Consider the following 18,362-nt stretch of genomic DNA (forward strand, 5'->3'; position numbering starts at 1 on the left):
CTTTTGGAAAAGAGGATATTTTAAAAGGGATCGCGAGGGGGAAATATTTGAATTCATGTCGGGGAAGAAGCACAGCTCTGTGTTTCAGTCTTGTTGTTGTTTTCTTTAATTAAAGGGGAAAAAAAAGATGCAGCCGCTGGTAGGCATTTTAACAGGTGGACTTCCCACCCCTAGGGATTTATTTTAGTGGGGGATTTGTCCCTCCTCCAGCCGATGAGATGATTTTGCCCTAATGGATTTGAGTCGAGATCATTTTTCCTTTTGTGTTTTCAAGTATTGGACGGGAATATCTCCATGAAACGCCGTGTGTGTCCTGCATGCCAAGTTCAAGGCAGGTGACTGCTTGGGTGTAATGTCACACTGGTGAAAGGGGACACACACACACACACACGAGAGTGTCAGGACTTGCTGCCTGAAGAATGATGTCTTTGCAGGCGCTTGGCAAAATTACGTTCGATGGGAAGAAATTCAAAGATGGAAATAAACTCAGTAGGAATAGTAAATAATGACTGCTGTATGGTGGTAGGGGGGTCTGGAGCATCACACATGCTCCCTGTTAGAAACTAGAGGGGCAGTGACCTGTCAGACGTGTCTGAAACTCTGTGTGCTTTAGGAAACCTATCAAGGGTGTGATTTTTGCAGAGAACAGGTTTGGTTTGTGGGTTTTTGATAGTGAACGTGCTCCTGACTGGGAGGCAGAGTTAGTGCAGGATGGGTCTGGAGCCTCGAGGTTGGTGAAAGTGAAACACGTGGAAGAACGAAGCTGAAATTGAAGACCTGGTTTTATTTCTGTCCTAATGGACCTGTAGAAAGAATACGTGCAGTGTCAGAAATAGGTGATTATTTTGCCAGTCTCAGTTGCACTTCTTACAGGTTTAGATATGCTTCAGTGTATGAGATAATCTATTTAACCTTGTTTTAATAGGTAAATTCAGCTATGAAGGTACATTTTTAGTAATTCTCATTTTATCTGGTACCTCTTTTTGTATGTAGAATGTCAAATAGAAAGCTACACTAAAAGCACATCCTAGAGAGAAAATTACGTCTTTGTACTTTGAGAATGGAGGAGATAAAAATCACATTTTGCATGTGAGTCTGCACTCGCATACTCTTTTTCTATCACAGTTGATTAGAAAGATAATTATGTATAAATAGTTGTCTCTTGTAATTGGCCTTTGCCTCTTGCAGGAGTCATTCCGTAATGTCACAGTTTAGTGTTTACTGTTGTGAAATTGATATGGATTTTGCAGCGCCTGGACTGTGACATCCAAGGCAGAAGAAGGAAACCAAAGAGAAAAGGGTATGCTGTGTCAGTTCATTGGTAACACACCATCTCCCACACTACTAGTGATGTGTGCCCATACAGTGCTTACTCTGTCCCAAAAATAACTTCAGAGCACCTTATCGAGATGATCAATAGTGACCAGATAGAGAGGAAATCTGTTCCTGTGCTAAAACACAGCCGCATCTGGGCTGACATGTGCTGACTTTGAGGCAGCAGCTGCAGACCAGAAGAGCATTGTGACCAGCTGGATGTATGGAGGGAAGTGCTAGAGAAGAAACCATGTGTAATCTATATATCTTAGGACCATGAGTCTGTAAGTCATTTAAGTCCTAGTTTCCATGTACTTACTCCCAGCAGATCTCAGATGCCCTTGAGAGGATGAAGGTGCAGAGTGCTGTGGGTTGACCCTGAGGGGCCTTGAAGTTCCCACCAAGCCACTCCATCACTCCCCCTGTTTAGCAGGACAGCTCCTGACCATGGAAGGCAGCACAAATCCCGTTGTTTTAGCCTAGTGAAAGGAGTCTGTACTTCCTTGATGTCGTATCTCAAACTTCACCTTTACCCGTTTCACTCCCTGGGTGTGCTCGGGAGGCAGAGGAGCCCTTTGTGCAGCACCTCATCGCTGACCTCTCCAACTCCCTCCTGTGGTTTTTTTCCCTCCTCATTTTCTCTCCAGGCCCTTCTCTTTCTGTTGCACCGCTGTGTTAGGATTGGTTTTAGTTTACTTACTGGGTTGTTCCTCCTCTTGTGGCCTCGAGACAGTCGTGCTGTGCAAATAAACAGCACATAACAAAAAAAGTTTGACTTCCAGGAGACCTTTCCAATGCTGTAGCTATTTGGTCAGAGGTGCAGGTGTGCCGCTTGTGGGAGGACGAGCTGCCTATGCTGCCCTCTCTTTCTGTTGTGCCTTTTAAGTGAATCGCCCAAAGTGCCTTCCCATGAGTTAATCTCTGCCTCGCTTTTTGTGAGGCGAGTAAACATAAAAACCAGTTTACGGAGGGAGTAGCTGAGAGCTTTGGGAACTGGGAGGGCGTTGAAGGAGTGAGGTGGGGAGGTGGCTGTTTCAAGACACTGAATATATTGTTCAGTCTTGAGCGATTTGCCGAAGGACAAAGTGTGTGCCAATAGCAGAGTCAGAAATAGCATCCAGGAGAACTGCCTTTAGACGCCTTTTTTTTTTTTTTTTTTTTTTTCCTTGGACTTACTATTCCCTCTGTGCACACATGTAAACAAAGCTCTGGTTCTACTGGACACCTGCTTGGGGTTACAAGAGAGACCTTCACGGCAAAATACTCTTTTATTTGAAATAGAAATTCAGTGGTGAAATTTATTTTTTTAATATCCTGTAACGTCTCATATGCAGAGATGCCAATGTGTATTCTTAGGGTCATCACAGACATTGGTTTCTATGGGTGAATATCCTAAGATGTCCCTGACCCTCCTTTCTTCACAATTTGGAGGCCACTGACACTGGTATGAGTCAGGATAGCTGAATGATACAGCCCTGATGTACGTTGCTGATTTCCTTGCTGAGGTGAAGTTTGAAAGTTTCCCTTGGTCTCTGGGAAGGTAAAGTTTTCATTATAAATCTGCTTTCCATCTGTAAAGCAAGAAGCCAGATAATTGGCATCTGGTGGGATAATTTGCTGTGAAAATGAACACAGTAATTTAGGGCAGGCATAGCTATTCCCTAAAATCTGTGAAATATTTGAGCTGAGTCTCTCCAGTGTGAGCAAAGGTTTTTTAGGAGGTGCTGATACAGAGCACATTTTCTGTGGTTAATTTGATGTACATGAAATAAACTGCAGATATATTGATAAATTATGTAGTAAAACTGTAGCAATGTGTTCAGTGTTCATTTTTTCCAGATCACTTGAGTTCTAATTTTTTTTATCGTTTTTCATTCCAGATTACCATCATGAGATATATAAGATCTCTGACTACAGCAATGATGTTAATGGGGAGACCAAAGAAACACAACCAGTTTTTTTAGGTATGTGCTTGTGTTGATTAATTTCCGAGCAACATAGCGTGGCCATTTGCAATTAGGGAGGAAAAAAAATCTCTGTGCAAGCACAGGAAGCGCCTGCCATTGTTTAATATGACGTTCTTTTCAAGACCCTTTTATTCTACGAATTGCCAATATATCCTTTATTAACACTGCTAAAAGTTGTAATTTCAGACATAAATGTTTATTAGTGTCTACACACAGTGCTAATTATCACTCACTCGGAGAGCCAGATGCTGACTCTGCAGTTTTGCAGCTCTGTGCTCACCCCATTTACATTGCATATTCCCTGGCATGCTTCACTGGCAATAGTTTGTGTAATTGGGGTATTACATCTTTGACATCTGGATAACAGAAATTCAATTTCCAGGAAGCTGCTATTTGTTTGGTTTTGCTTCTGCCTTGGGTGGGATAGAGGATTAATGTGCTGTCTTAATGTAATGTCCTTTCACCTCTGGAGCTTGCCTGCTAATCCTGCCATGGCAAAATTAAATTAAATCAACAGTTACAAATGTGTAAAGAAAATAGAGAAGTAATACAGAGTTTGCAGCATGATCCATACTACAGCACGATAGGACTGCTAGGACTGGTTATCAGTGAACCTTTACCTTTCCTATGTGATTTTTGTCCCATATAACTCCTCACCTGCAAATTGCTTCTTCCTTTCCTGCTTCCCTCTTGTCACATCCAGGACCTGTCCCGAGTTAGCAAAAATTTGGCAGGCCTAATTCATAGAAGTAAGGCTCAGATTTTTGAGCTACCATGACTTACTAACTGTGTAAAGTAAGCTCTTGGACACCTTGTTTGGGCTTAGGAGAAAGCAGGTGCTTTTGCAGCAAGAAATCTGCCTCTCCTTAACAGCACCAGGAGCCTAAATATTTTTGGGGGGTGATTTGAGATTTCTGTAGTCGGTGCATGTTGCCCCCTGCAGCCGGCAAGAAGCATTGGAAGGTGGGAGTCAGCACCTGAAGTCAATCTGACTGCAAAATGCCTTTGTTTCCTAAATTCATAGTATCACATCCTCTTCTAGAGGTCAGCGGCAAATGGGAGGTAACAGGAGGATGTTTTGGGCAGTGTGGATTGTTCTGATGATTGGAACATTTACATGGAGGTTGGAGTTGTGTTAAAGTCCCTTCTCAGCTTCTTACCGTTAGGATACTGAGCAAATCTTTCTTCCCTACACCCATTTCCAGGGAGAAGCAAAGGTGGTTGCTGTGCTTTGTGTTTGGATTTCGTGTTCTGTAAGCACTTTTGGTGAAGTCTGATAAACCTGATAGAGTGAGCTCCACCAGAATTTTACTTCAAATGCTTTCTCTTCCAACCCTAAGTCACGATAAAGGTCTGGCAAGAATTAGGCATTGAGCTGCTTAAGCCAGGGTGCTCTAAGAACGTGCAGGAGTCCGTTCTTTGACATCTGTACTGTGAGTCAGACCAACTGATTTTGAGTTTGGTTTGGTTGTGTTGTCCTTAGATTTGTTTGGGGTTTGTTATTTTTTATTATGCTCAGCTTTCCATTGTGACTGATGGTGCTCTGGCATTTAAGTGCCTCAAGTTCACCTATTTCAAGAGTCAGTCAGAATTTAACCTTTAAGAATGTGAGTTCTATCAAGGATCTTCCTTATCAGGTACTGAAGCACAGAGTTGCAGTCCTGGGAGCCAGCCCTCAGTTGCTATGGAAAGGAAAAGGTGGTATTTCCTGAGTGTCCAACCTTCAGATTTCCTCAAAATGTGCTGGTTTTGACACGGCTGAATGACATGTGACCGTGCAAGATTTGCAGACTAGTCTTAGGGACTGAACTTAGCAGGGAGCACTTGAAATCTGGACTCCCACTTTTTGGCAAGGATCTGGTATAAGTGGCATTTGGCATTCCGGATTTCCTTTTAGACAACTCACATTGCAAGGGGTAATATTTCTGTGTTATGCTTCAGTGGTGATGGGATCACAACCCTTTCCCCAGCTCTGTGTCCTGTCCACTATTAAGGTGTGTCAGGGTATTACCGCTGCTTCACTTGACTTCACTTTTCTGTGCCAAAATTTACCCGATGAGGATGTTTTTTCCAACTTGCTGGTTTAGAGGCGAGTTTGTTCTCTAATTTAAGTGATCCGTGGGATCAACTGTTGAAACCTCAGTGTGATGCAGCCCTTAGCATAGAATGGATGCTAAGATCCAGCACTGAAACTATTACCTTTGAAGAAGGTGAAATGTTTGTGGCAGTATATGAGTGAGTGAAGATTTATCAAGAATGGGATGTGCAAAATGTTTTGGCTGCACAGCTGAGCACAGTGAACTCAAACTGAAGAGATGTGCTGTTGAGAAGAGGGAAGCTGCTAGTGTAAATACATAAATCAAAAGAATCCTGACTCTTTAACATACAGATAAATGAAGGATCAAATGTCAGGAAAGACCTGTTAAACCTAGATAGTCTTTTTTGCACCAGCAGGGGTGGGCAAAGTACGGCTTTGTGTAAGTGTGGGGTGAAAACTGGAGGAAGCTCCAGTGCACTTAAAGGAACATGGTTGCGGTCATGAGTTCTGATGGTTATGATGGTGTAAATTCCAATTGTTTTTTGAATGGAACTTGTGAAGTTTTGTCACGTGGTGGAGTGTTGAAGTGGGAGATGTGGTGGCTTGTCCTGTCCTCTGATCCCTTGCTCTGGTAAGATGATGAACAAGAAGTCACATCTTTCTGGATTAAGGACATGCTTAAACAGAGTCTTTAAAAAATTTGGGGGGAATGTAGAATATTCCCACTGTATTTTGCAGATGAGCACTGGCATGTCTTTTGGTTTGAAGGGAAGGGCTTAGTTATCTGATACCAGGAGAGGCTGCTCAGTCTGAGAAGGAAGAGGCATCCCAGAGTGAAGTGCTTAAACCTCAAACATGGGCAAGATTTAAGACAGGCCTGACTTGAGTTTTTACTAGTTATCAGCGTAAACTTCCTGTCATAGGGCTGCAAGCCCAGACTTGAAGTTACAAACCCATGAGGGGACTGTGTTGTGGGCAGTACTGGATAAACTTAGCTTGTCTATTGAAAAGAAAAAAAATCTCTTGCATATACTGTACTGCTTTTTTTCAGTCTTAATATTTTATTGCCATCACAAAAAAGTAGAAATATAGTATACCTCCAGACTGAGAGTTTTTACAATGCTTTCAGCTTGAAATTCAGGCTCTGTGTTTGAAAGGTTAATGTAGAAAACTAATTATATTATCCTGGTAATCAAATGTGTGATGAGACATTTGTCTGTGTAATTAACAGTGAAGAACTTTTATAGTTTCATAAAATCGAATGCTACGCACAGTGTGCTTGGAGCATTTGTTTTGAAGAGATGTCCAAAACAGAGATGTTTATGACTGATATAAAGTGGAACTGAAATGTACTATAGTGCAGGTGTCTGTGCATTTTACAGCATTTCTTATTGTTGAAGTGGAAGGCAGCAGATTAATAACTTCACTGTGTCACGGTAAAAATAAATAATGTGTTCTTGGAGCAGGGGAGCAATGCATAAGTTACTCACTAATTTCAAGAATTTATTCTGTCCCAGGAATAATATCCTTTGCAATTTATTCACAGAGAAAAAGTTGACTTAACAAGTAACTTCACAGACCTGTGTTATTGTTAATAGAGTTATATTCCAAGTCTGGTTGTTGCAGCAGTGGCTTCTGTAATTAAGACTGCATAAAGTTTATTTTATTGTATCTGTGGTCTCTAATGATCCGGCTTTGTAAAGCATTCCCCCTTGGGGATGAAGCATGATCTTGACCTGGGATATTTCCAAGAACTGAGAGAAGTTGTTGCATATCTATTATTACTTTTTTAATTATATGACCCCATTAATATATACTTTTATTGAACAGTTACTTGCTTGTCCTTTCCCGAGTGATTTGACTGTTGCAGTGTGGCGTGAAAGTGTGTAACTTCGGCTTCTGGGGCTGCTCCTGTTGGGTGTGTTTGAAACTTTGTCACCAGGCTCCTCCAAAGAGTTGTTTTGTGGTGGTAGTGATGTCTGGGCCATCCAGTCTGACCCACTTTCCAGAGAAATACCCCTCCCCCCCCCCCAATCCTGAATGGTCTCAGGGTCTGATCCTGGGCTCGATTCTGCAAATTACTGTGCTTGCATTAGTGTTTGTGGTGCTTATTAACTTCGTGTGTCTCATGGTAGGCAGAGTTATCAACCCATGAACTTCCGTGCTGGCTTTGGGAGTAGGGGGTCTAATTTGAGGGTGATCCAGTTTTCCTGTTAATACAGTGTTGGTGCTTTGTGTGGTGACACGAAGATAGGCAAGTGCTTTTAAATGGTGCTTTGGGGCACTGCTGAGATGCCTCAACTGAGACAGGTTAAACGTCCCTACGTGTTAGCTTGGGGTAGTCAAAGTCCCCGGCTCATAACTCGTGTTTCTTGTGTGACCCTCTGACATGGTTCATGACCACTTGCCCTCCCCCAAGACTTGGGGTTCAGATTTTGCATTTGCAGAGGGTGTTGTTGCCCGTGTTCTTTCTTCAGTGTAGGTTCTTATATGCCAGCACAGAGCAGGTATCCCCTTTTTGGGAAATGTGTGCTTACCCTGTGAGTTCAGCTACACAGATGCCCGATTCCAGATATGCACAGGGCAGTTACAGCAAGTTTCCACGTGAGTTAGGAAACCTTTGATCCGATAAGGAATCATGCACATGGCTCCTCTGTTTCCCCCATGCTGACCTTCACAACTTTCTGTTTCAGGATCACTTCTGGAACGGGATGACAGTGACAAAAATACCTTGATTTTAGAAAATTATTATTCGACGTGGGTATAGTTTTTGCTGAGAAGGGATGCTGGGCTCCCTTCTGGTGTAACTGTTTCTGAAGGAAACACATGAATACCTTGTAGCATTCCAAGGGATGTTTTGGGGAGTTCAGCCCGGCTGAGCAGCAGGGACACGTGCCCTGTGCCCACGAGCCTCCCGGTTCCTTGGGCCGCTCTGAATCAGCCTTTACAGAGTCTTCAAACACGGCAGCCGAGTTTTGCTGGCCCCCATCCAGGGAGGGCAGCATTCAAGTGCCATCTAATAAATTGCAGTTTAATATGTTTGATTATATAACCCATTGCAACTATTTTGTTGTTGAGCTTTCAAGCCATATGCATTGACTTCCACTTTTTCTCGCCTCTGAAGCCTTGCTTCCCTACAAACCAGGCTGTTGGCAGCTCACATGTGCTTGTCTGGCTGCCTGTTGCTGCTATTCCTACCCTGCAGATAACTCCTGAACTCATCCACTGATTTCAGCCTAGTTGTACACAAAGGTGGAAATCTGAGATGCAAAGCCTGATGGAGGAAAAAACCCTATTTGTGCAGTCAAGAAAGGAAAAAGTTCCGTAGGAGTTTCAGCTGCCCAAACAACATAAAATTAGACACTAATTAGTAGAAAAACTGTATTTTAAAAGCCTGCGACCCATGAATATTTCCCAAAACATATGAGAAACATAAATTAATTACAAAATATTGGACCAAGACAATGTTATGGCCATTTGTTTATGTGAGTCAAAGGAGGAAAATATCAAACACAGACAGTTGTCCGACCATAACTCTATTTACCCACTTAAACACTTATAACCACACATTATTACAGGTGTGGTTACGACTTCTCTGATAATGGGATAAAATTAATATTTGAACATGTGGGTATGGTTACATATCATTTTATAATTCTTTGCAGTGCTGTGATAATCTTTGACAAACTGTTTGGGAAAAGCGTAAGAACTTGTTGGTAGGCAATGTGCTATGTCTATATTCAGTTTAATAAGCATTATAGTGAGAAGGTGGACAGTCATAGAGGGGCAAAGAGTGTAATAATGAATTATCATTAATATTTTGTTAACTAGAGTTGTTTACATGTCTGTTTCTTCAGACAACTGCACACTTAGCCAGGGGATGCTACTGCATCCTGAGACAGTTCTGGTTTACATTTGTGCCTTTGTAATTTTAAACATATTTGCAACTTTCAAAGCAGGAGGTTTTTACGTTCTGTATATTTTCGTCAAGGAAAGAGATAGAAGTGAATATTGTGAAAATTACTTTTCATAAGTGTAGCATTTATTAAAGAGCTCTGTTTTGCTTTTTTTGTTGTTGTTTTATAAGATTACAGGTCAGGTAGTGTGGAAAAAAGTAGATTGTATATAAGGATCCATCATAGAAACAACTATAACAGTAGTTATTAAAAATTGTTATGTTTTTGTTATGACAATTGCTACCTGTACAAAGAAGTTCCTGAATAGGGCTGCACCTTGTCATGGTTCTGTTTTGAGTAGCATTTTGTAAATATTTTAGTGTTTTGCAAGTAACTTCATTGGTTTCAGACAAAACCCGAGGGTTTACATAGGGAATCCAAGTGGCAAATCCTGTAGCCACCCCTTTGGAGGCATTCCCGTCTCCTTTGGAATGGTGAGAGCCCCTGCTATATGTACAGGGAGAGGCTGAAATAGGCATCACTCTTCTCAGACCTTTATATCTATCTTGGAAGGCTTATCCTATTCATCATTTTAAAAAGGAAGGCTGGCTCTTCAGTAGGACATAGTAGCTTGAGTTGTTGTGTTTTCTCTGTGTCCATCTTCCCTTTTTTTTTTGATTTTTAAATTACACAGTTACTATCTGTGAAAATTATCAGCAGTGGAATAGCTGATAACAAAATGCTATCATGGGGCTCTAGAGCTAATAGCCAAATGAGATAACCAGGGAGCAAGAAGTTAAATCTTTAGTTAAATCTGTGTTACTCCTGTCTGCAGGTTCAGATGGTGTAACATCAGCTGCTCTCCACTCCTCGGGCAGGATGCTGCTGTTCCTCACCTCTTACAAACTAAAGCTGTAAAAAGTCATGATTGGAAGAGAAGGGATGTAAATTTGCACTGAGGACTTAAGTCAGGCTTATGGCCTGTAGGTCTCAATGATCCTGATGGGTCCCTTCCAACTCAGCATAATCTATGATGGTTTATTGCCCTTCCTTGTAAAACAGAAGGCATCTTTAAAAACCAAATCAAAACACAAAAAAAAAAAAATCCCAAAACAAACCAAAGAAACCAAAACCACCAACAAAACAAACAGAAAAATTCCTAAAAAAAACCCCAAAATGCAAACCCCAACAAACAAGTTTACAAAAGGAGACTCTCCTCGTGTAAGTAAGGATTTACCTAAAGTTCAGGGTTTGTTGTAACCTAAATGTAGGGTTCTTTATTTTGGAGTTAAATATGCTCTTATCACTGTATAGGAAGATTTCTATATGAAGGAACAAGGGAACAGAATCAAGGCTGAATAAGCTCAATTAACATTAATATTTTATGTAATTGGGTAACGGAAATTTAATCTTTCTAACAACATGTCACCCGACCAGACACGTAGCACAGTCACTGCACCCGGCAGGAGGGGGTGGGTGGGAAGCTGTCCTGATACTCACATACATTTTGCCGTCGAATACAAATCCAAACATAAAACTCTTGAGAGCCTGGTGTAATGTTAAATGGCACAACAGTAAGGGTTTGCTCCAGGCTCTGGTGTAGTGGGAGCGTTTGGATCTGGAATATGAGCAGGTACAGCCACGAGCAGGAGAAAGGCAGTGTACAGGTCTGAGCGCCTCAGTAACTGGAGTCTGGTGGTACTCTGCAGCCTCTCAAGGTTGGGAACTGCAAACAGCCAACTCCTGGCTGGGCTGGGGCCAAAAAGTGTCGTTTTAAAGGAATTGGTGCTGTGATTTGTTAATTAAATCACAGCCGCACACACAGACCCACGGGCAGACCAACAATATAAATAAATACAGAGCAGAACTCCCTCGCAGAGGGTTTTTCTTGTCGCTTTAGCTGGGGAGGGAGCGGTGCTGGAGTGTCGCTGTACAGGGTTGGCAAATATTTTTCTAAGTTTGGACTGGAAGCTCTCTTGCAATCCACCCACTCTCCTTGCCGGATCGGGGTGGGCTGGAACCAGCTGGCACCAACCCAGGGAACCGGTGCGCCAGGTCAAGCAGGAGATGCTGGGATCCAGCAGAGGCTGGAGTGGATCGTACAGCTCCTGTCCCCTTCTGTTTCTTTGCCTCCTAGAGTAAAAATGCCCTTTTTCAGGTGCTGCTCGTCCCTGGCTATGCCAGGCTTGCAGTGTGTCCCAGCCACGCTGAGCTTGGCCCGTGCTGGGGAGGGGTTTGCTGCTCTTTTATCTGTCTGGTGTAGCTGCTCCCTAGGCGTGCACCTAAGTTTAAGGGACTGAGTAGAGCTGTGGAGTTGATAAAATTGTTCACATGCCTGGAATTAGCACACTTTCAAATACCTTGTTAAACCAGAGGCAACACACCTTGCATCTTGGATTTTGGAGAGTAGAGGTTTTTTATTTCCGAGGTTTCCTTTATTCTGTAGCTTTGCCAAAAATAGGTTTATTTTGGGAAGCACAAATGTCAATTGACTAGAGTATACCAGGCATTACTGTATTAAATATACTACAGAGGAAGGTTGATTCATCAGTTTCTACATCTTTGTTTTCCCATTTGCTTAGGGTGTTTCATTTTTCTATTACCAGTAAAAAAACCAGCAGCTTCTTATTTCAGAGGGGGCAATGAACACTTCCTTATTACTCCTGAAATGTAATGTATGCTTTAACGAGCAAAATAGCTGCTATCTGCCCAAAACACATCTATTCATTGTGCAATCAGCAGTTTCATACGTAAAATTAATACTTAAATGGTGCCAGGAGTATTAAAGTGTGTAACTGTTATTATTTAAATGCCCTGAATTTATTTGGAGCAGTCACATTTTTCTTGCGTGTATTTTCATTTTGTCTTTATAATCTACATTTTCAAGACATCCAGCAGTTCAGCTATATATGGTTATACACATATTAGCTACTGTTTAATTTATTCCTGCATAATCCAGTATTATTAAATTCTGTGGACTAAGGAACTGATTTTGTTCATTAAAATCAATAGATGCAGTGTTGGGGGTTGGAGGTGGGGGGGTGATGTGGTGCTTTTTGTGCTTGGGTTTTTTTTTTAGGATCTATCCCTCAGTGTGCAGCAGATACATAAAGGGTCTGATCCTTTAGGCTTTACTCAGGGAAAATATCCACTGATGTCAGTGCCTGAATAGGATCAGTCTCTTAAAAGGACTGTTTATTTGAAACTGCTGTAGCTATTATTATTTCCTTCTGGCAAAAAATAATCTCACTCATCAAAGCTTTAGAAACAGCATCAAGAAAGCCAAGTTCAGCAGGTCTTTCAGCCACGAGAGCTGTCGGCCGTGGCTGTGTAAAAGCGTAGCCTGGTACATCCCAGCGACCACTCAACCATCCCTTTTCTTTCTTGTCTTTATTTATTTAATTCTGTGCTCCAACTCTTACTGGTATCTAAAATCACTAATCTCTACCCATTACTGTTTTTGCTAATTTACAGTGATAACTGTGGCTCTGTTTTCATTAGGAGATGAAAGCCGGGAAATTAAAAAACAAATTACAGGGATGAGAAGATTACTGAATGACAGCACTGGAAGAATCTATCAACGAGTTGGCAAAGAAGGAGAAAAACTGAAGGAGGAGCCCCAAGATTTAGACTTAGCCTGGGCCCAGCGCCTGAATCCCCCTGCAGAGTCCCAGGCCAGCCTTCATCCTTCTCAGAGCGGAGCATGGAATGAATTATCACCCCAAGCCAGCCATTTCTCGGGACAATATGGAACTCGATCCAAAACGTTCCAAAATCAGACTCGAACGGTGGCATCCAATGGTATGATCTGTGTTAGATACTGAGAATGGTACTCTTTTTTTTTTTTTCCCCCTCTCCTTGTTCTGTACTAAATATCTGCCTTTGTTGTGATGATACATTGTACCACTGCACTGAAAGCAGTTATAGTTCAGAGTCGACAAAATGAGCACATAGTTATCACTTCAGGAAGGTGTGAAAGTGGGCACAGTGCATTCTGCTACCATCTGTCTTAGCTTTTAAAATGGTTTCCTGGTGATAGGACAGAATTACTCAGTGCTGTTACAAGCTTAATTTCTCTACAGTACTTACTAAAACAGCTTTTGCCATTGTTATTAACTTCATGGCTAATTAAACGTCAACCTCTACCACTCCTCTTTGCCATGAGTAGCGTAGCGCTGTTGTGACACCACTTGCAGAGCAGGATTTTACTGCCTTTCATGAGGGGATGGTGGCATCAGCCTTGTAACAGGCCACTGAACTTCAGGGACAAAATTCCATCACAACCATAGGCTTTTATTCCAATGAGACCATTGGAGAAAAGAAGTGATGGGGAGTCTACCTACGAACAGTGTGTACTAGAGCGTGGCCCTTCTAGTACTGGCAGAGAATTCTGCCCTGAGGTAGATGGCAGTGTGCCTTTAAAATGCCTTTCTCTTGTTGTGTTAAGCCCCAGAGAATTAAAGTCTTGCTGCCAGGTTAAAAAAATGCTGTCAAAATCCCACCATAACAACCTTCTAAACATGGAAGGACACAAAATTCGTCACACATCTCCCTCCTTGCCCTGAGAGGCTCTGGGCACCAGCAGGGGCAGTTCTCTGCATGCACAGAAGTGCCCAAGCCTGCACAGCTTAGGTGCCTGGTTCCCAAATCCAGAAAGTAGGTTGAGCAGCATCTCTATCCCCTCAGGGGCCTGATTCAGCATGTGAGCTGAAACATGTTACAGAATTTGGCCCCATATGCAAGAAAATGTCAGTGCTTTGATTTTTTTTAATAAAAATCAAGGGAAGGGTTCAGCTGATTTATGATCCCTTAGAGGTTAGAGTGGCCTGTGGGACAGGAAAAGAGTTGGGTTGAGCAACCTCCTGGGCTGGACAGGAGGAATGCCCTCGCTCCCAGCTCTTGGGGAAGTGCCCCAGGAGGCACCTCCCTCTGCAGCTGTCCTGCTGCAGAAAGGAATGCAATCTTTTGGGTTATTACATAAAGATGGGTGTGGGCCCTCTCCTGCTGGCCACTTTTGAAAAGACAATCTGCGTAGCAATTTGGTAAGAGGTGTCTGCCTGCAGTGAGGTGTTGTGATCAGGCTGGACAGTTTTGCTGCTTTGGCTCCAAAGCCTGGGCTCTAGGAAAGGAAACTTTTTGATAAATTTCTGGGCTGTCAGCAAGGTCTAAAACTTCTCTTCACCCAGCACACAGCTCTTCTGGGCATTTTGACATGCCTGATTCCCCCCATCCCGTGTCCTGAAAGCCTGAGCATCTAACTTGGCATTTTAGATGTTATTTAGAGGATGGACAAAGGCCCTAAAAGCTGGGAATAGAAATGCTGAACAACACCTCAAGGGAGATACTCCCCCTTGGTACTTACCATGGTGTTTAACTTACCAGAGCAAAACTGTTTAGGTCTGATACAAAGTTGTTACCTGGGGCTGTCAGGCTGAGGTCATCACTGGGATGTTCAAGTGTCTGTAGCAGGTGATCTGAGTCCGGAAACTTTCTGTCCATTGTGGATAGATACTGTATAGGAAGTAAAGGTACATGCTGTGGGCCCTCTGAATTACTCAGATCTGGATGCAGTAGACACATCAAGTCCATCTCATTGGTACAGTTACCACTCGTAGAGTGGTTCAAGGAGAGGCTGGAATGGCTGTTTAACAGAAAGCATTAGTGAGAAAGGTATTGGCAAAAATAGAAGAGAGCAGAGGAGGAATGGGGGGAGCCCAGACATTGCTGCAGCAGAGGAGTGAGTTGGAACATACCTGAAAAGCAAAGTGATTTACTCCAAACCAGACTTAAGGTGGCGGTTCCACAAGTCAAAATGTTGACTGGACACCTGCGACCCACTACATTTAGTGGAAGCCCCTTGGGGCTACAGTGAGCAGCATGTCTGCCCTGTTAGGGGCAACAAACTCACAGCGTCTTTCTAAGACATTTGAGTTTCATTTCTTGTGTTCTGTAGCAAATCCAGCAGTGATGCAGCAGCTGAATTGCTTTTGGGCTGTATCAGCATTGTTTTCAATGGGTAGTACTTGCATGGTCTTCAAATACAAGCTGGTAGCAATGTTACAGCAGGTGAATTCCCTCTCAGCAGACCCAGCTTCAAGAACCATTGTCGTGAGCTACTTGCTGCTCTCACAGGGGAAGCAGCTGATGTATTTGTGTCATCTCCTTCTCTCAGCCATACAAGCAGGTATCAAATTTGCCTGCTGGCTAGCTTCCAAAAGAGAGGGAGATGGCTCTTTAAAGACTCCTTCATAAAAATAAAAAGTCTGATCTCCTTTTAAAATTAAAAATTGATTTATAACAAGTTGAAAAGGGTTGCTTTTGTCCTCTAAAAATGATAAAGATAGTGCTTGGAACAATGACTGAGAACACTCTACAAGATGTTTCTTACAACACAATAACTGATCAGAGGAGGGAGGATAGAAAGAAAATAAAAAACCTTCATGAATATGTATAGAGTCAGTAGAACTCTACTTTGATTTGAAATATTGGTGGTCTCTTTTCCCATTCCCAGTACCTAAGGTAGATTTACATGGGTAATTTCTATCAATGCTAATGGGGATTGTAATGTAAATCCCCTATGCCTCAGTGGGAAAATAGACCCTTTGGTTTTCCATCAGGAGCCTGTGTGCTTTCATTAGGAACACGTTACATTACAATAGGAAAGATGTACAGGTATTTACTGATATAATTTGTCCAAGTTTTCATGTGCAATTCACCGTGATGTAAAGTTTTTGTTAAGAAGGAAACAAAAGCTGCCATGGTTCCCCAATATGGTCTTTTAAATACTGTTTCTGGAAGCCCACTAGAATATTGGATTCTGATCAAGAGAGAGGATGGGATTTATCTTGAGAAGCTGATTAGTCTTTAAACAACTGAGAAAGCACTGAAGAAAGGATGTTCTGTTAATAAAACTCTCCTAATTTCCTGAGACTCCCATTTTCTGGGATACCTGCTTGTCTTACTGAAAGGTACAGACTTATGCTGGTGCTATTAAATTATAAGTAGTTTTGAAATTCATCTACTTAAAAGTAGATAGGTAGGTAAAGGGTATTGGTGGAGTCAAGTTGAGGGATTTTGAGTAATCTGCTGCAAAGCTAAAGATAACATTATTTTTTTCCCTCTCTACCTGTAACAATGGGCTAAGCACTTTACGGACCATTGAAAAGGTAAAATCCTGTCCATGCCCCAAGGAACTTCCAGTGAATAGACAGTGTACAAAGGAAAGAAGAGTGAGATCAAACTAGGCAGAGTCCTGCTGAATCAGAAACCTTTTTGTTTCAATTGGAGACTCACAGCCTGTTTTCCAGATAACTTCTTAGTTCTAAAAAGTTGTTTCATGTGCAGCTGAAACCTTGGAGAGATGAAGCCAGTGGTACTATTGCATTTGTATTTGCTAGGTTTGCAGAGATTTTTGAACTAGTCCATTGATCTCAGTGCAGTTTTAACACGTATTTGTCCATGGATGATATTTTAAAATACCAGAATTTATAGTGTGGACAATCTAAATACCTGAGGAAAAGAGGAGAATGACACCCAGAAGATGTCAGCAGTCTTTACGGGATACATCAGTTTAGCTTTACAAGTAGCTCACTGATGGAGCATGACCATCAGTTCTCAAAGTCTGCTCAAGTCTGATAGATGTTGCTTCAGATCTGAAGGACTGAATGGAAGGAGGTAGAGAACAAGTGTTTGGGAAGGGAGATGTGAGGATGGAGGGACACACTGGAAGAATTAGGAAAGGGTGGGAGTGATTTAGGGGTGGACAGATTTTCAGCAATTTCAAATGAGGATTGAAGTCAGGGGATCTGTGTGGGTCTGACATCAGGGAGCTCTGATGAAGGAACACAACCCAAACCTAAAATGGTATTTGGCTGGTTTAGCTTCAGAGGAAAGCAAAAGTAATAATGAAAAATGGGAGGATTTATGAGCGGAGATTAAATGAGTTGCTTATGTTCACTTTAGCTGGGTAATGATTAAAGGGCACCTGATAAGTGTCAGGCTTTGGAAGAAAAAGGGAAATACACTCTCTGAAGTCCACATGTGACACCAGGTGAGGTGATTTTTGTTAGGTCTGTTTGTACCTATCCTCATAAATTGATCATCCCTCCTCTTGCGTGCTTTGATGAGCAGTAAAATACCCATCAATTTAAGTGACTGTAAGCATATTTTGAAAGGAAGGGAGCTGCATCCCATCTGGCCTCAGTTTCAGCCAGATACTGCTAGGTGTTCTGTTGAATTTTGAAAATTTTATTTGCAGCATTAAAGCTGGGGATACAGCTATTTTAAATTAAAGTGCTGGATACAACAATCCAGATAAAGCCTGAAATCTGTCAGCTGTTACAGCCTGTCCTAATTCAGGACCTACAATGCAAAACTTCTGGGAAGCAAGGCAGTAATAAAGGCACTGCGGAGGACTGGAACTAGAAGTATGTTAGTTGAGTTAAACACTAGTAAGAATTACTAGAAAAAAAGAATCTCTTGAACTACTATATTAATTTTCAAAAGAAAACTGTGGAAAGCCCATCTTGTAGGTCACAGTGCTGGAAAACATATCATAGAAAACAATCCCACCCTAGCAAACAGAAGGGCAGTTTTGAAAGCTTTCTGTGCTGGTGATTATTTTCTGTCCTGTTTTTTGGGGTGTTTTTATTTTCATTCTCAATTCTTCACGTGGTAAAGAATCACATGTAACATTCAAGCAGTTTAAAAATTCCTAGACCCTCTATTTGATGTACAGTACAAACCTTTATTACACAGACTGTCTTCATTCTTTGTAAGACTGTTGCAGGAGATGGGCTTTTTTGTGTGTGTGATAAAGTGAGTATGTTTATAATGAGGTTTGGTGCTTTTGTTATTCAAGATGAACCAGCCTGACAATAGAGAGCCCTGCTGTGAGGAGTGCATTGTATTCAGGCTCTGAGCAGTCTTCTCCAGCCCATGTAACATTGCATCCCAACTCTATGTGATTGCACATGTTAGTAATTGGATAAAAACTAGTGGCCCTTTCCCCTGAGAAGGGACCATGTTGAAAATTACTTGCTTTCTTGCTTTGAATCTAATTTCACAATCTGGTATATTGATAATAGTTTCAAACACCTGCTGCTAATTGTTGTTTGGGTGGTTTTGTGGGGGTTACATGGTCTCTCC

The 18,362-nt window shown here is 42.0% G+C and overlaps 1 protein-coding gene across 6 annotated transcripts in view; it reads left to right on the forward strand.

Moving 5' to 3' along the window:
- The window catches only part of BEND7 (BEN domain containing 7), a 48,462-nt gene that overhangs the window by 689 nt on the left and 29,411 nt on the right, over nucleotides 1–18,362 (forward strand). For 5 of the 6 annotated variants that reach the window (XM_027901451.1, XM_027901449.1, XM_027901454.1 and 2 more), the window contains exons 2-3: nucleotides 3,195–3,278; nucleotides 12,717–13,016. In XM_027901451.1, coding sequence (XP_027757252.1) covers nucleotides 3,195–3,278; nucleotides 12,717–13,016 — 384 coding nt within the window. The remainder of the gene's footprint in view (nucleotides 1–3,194; nucleotides 3,279–12,716; nucleotides 13,017–18,362) is intronic. The other variant, XM_027901452.1, reaches the window with a different exon arrangement.

The sequence above is a fragment of the Empidonax traillii genome, unplaced genomic scaffold (genome assembly GCF_003031625.1).
Source record: "Empidonax traillii isolate 1590-97213 ecotype Southwest subspecies unplaced genomic scaffold, ASM303162v1 scaffold785:size696563, whole genome shotgun sequence".
In the NCBI taxonomy this organism is placed as follows: Eukaryota; Metazoa; Chordata; class Aves; order Passeriformes; family Tyrannidae; genus Empidonax; species Empidonax traillii.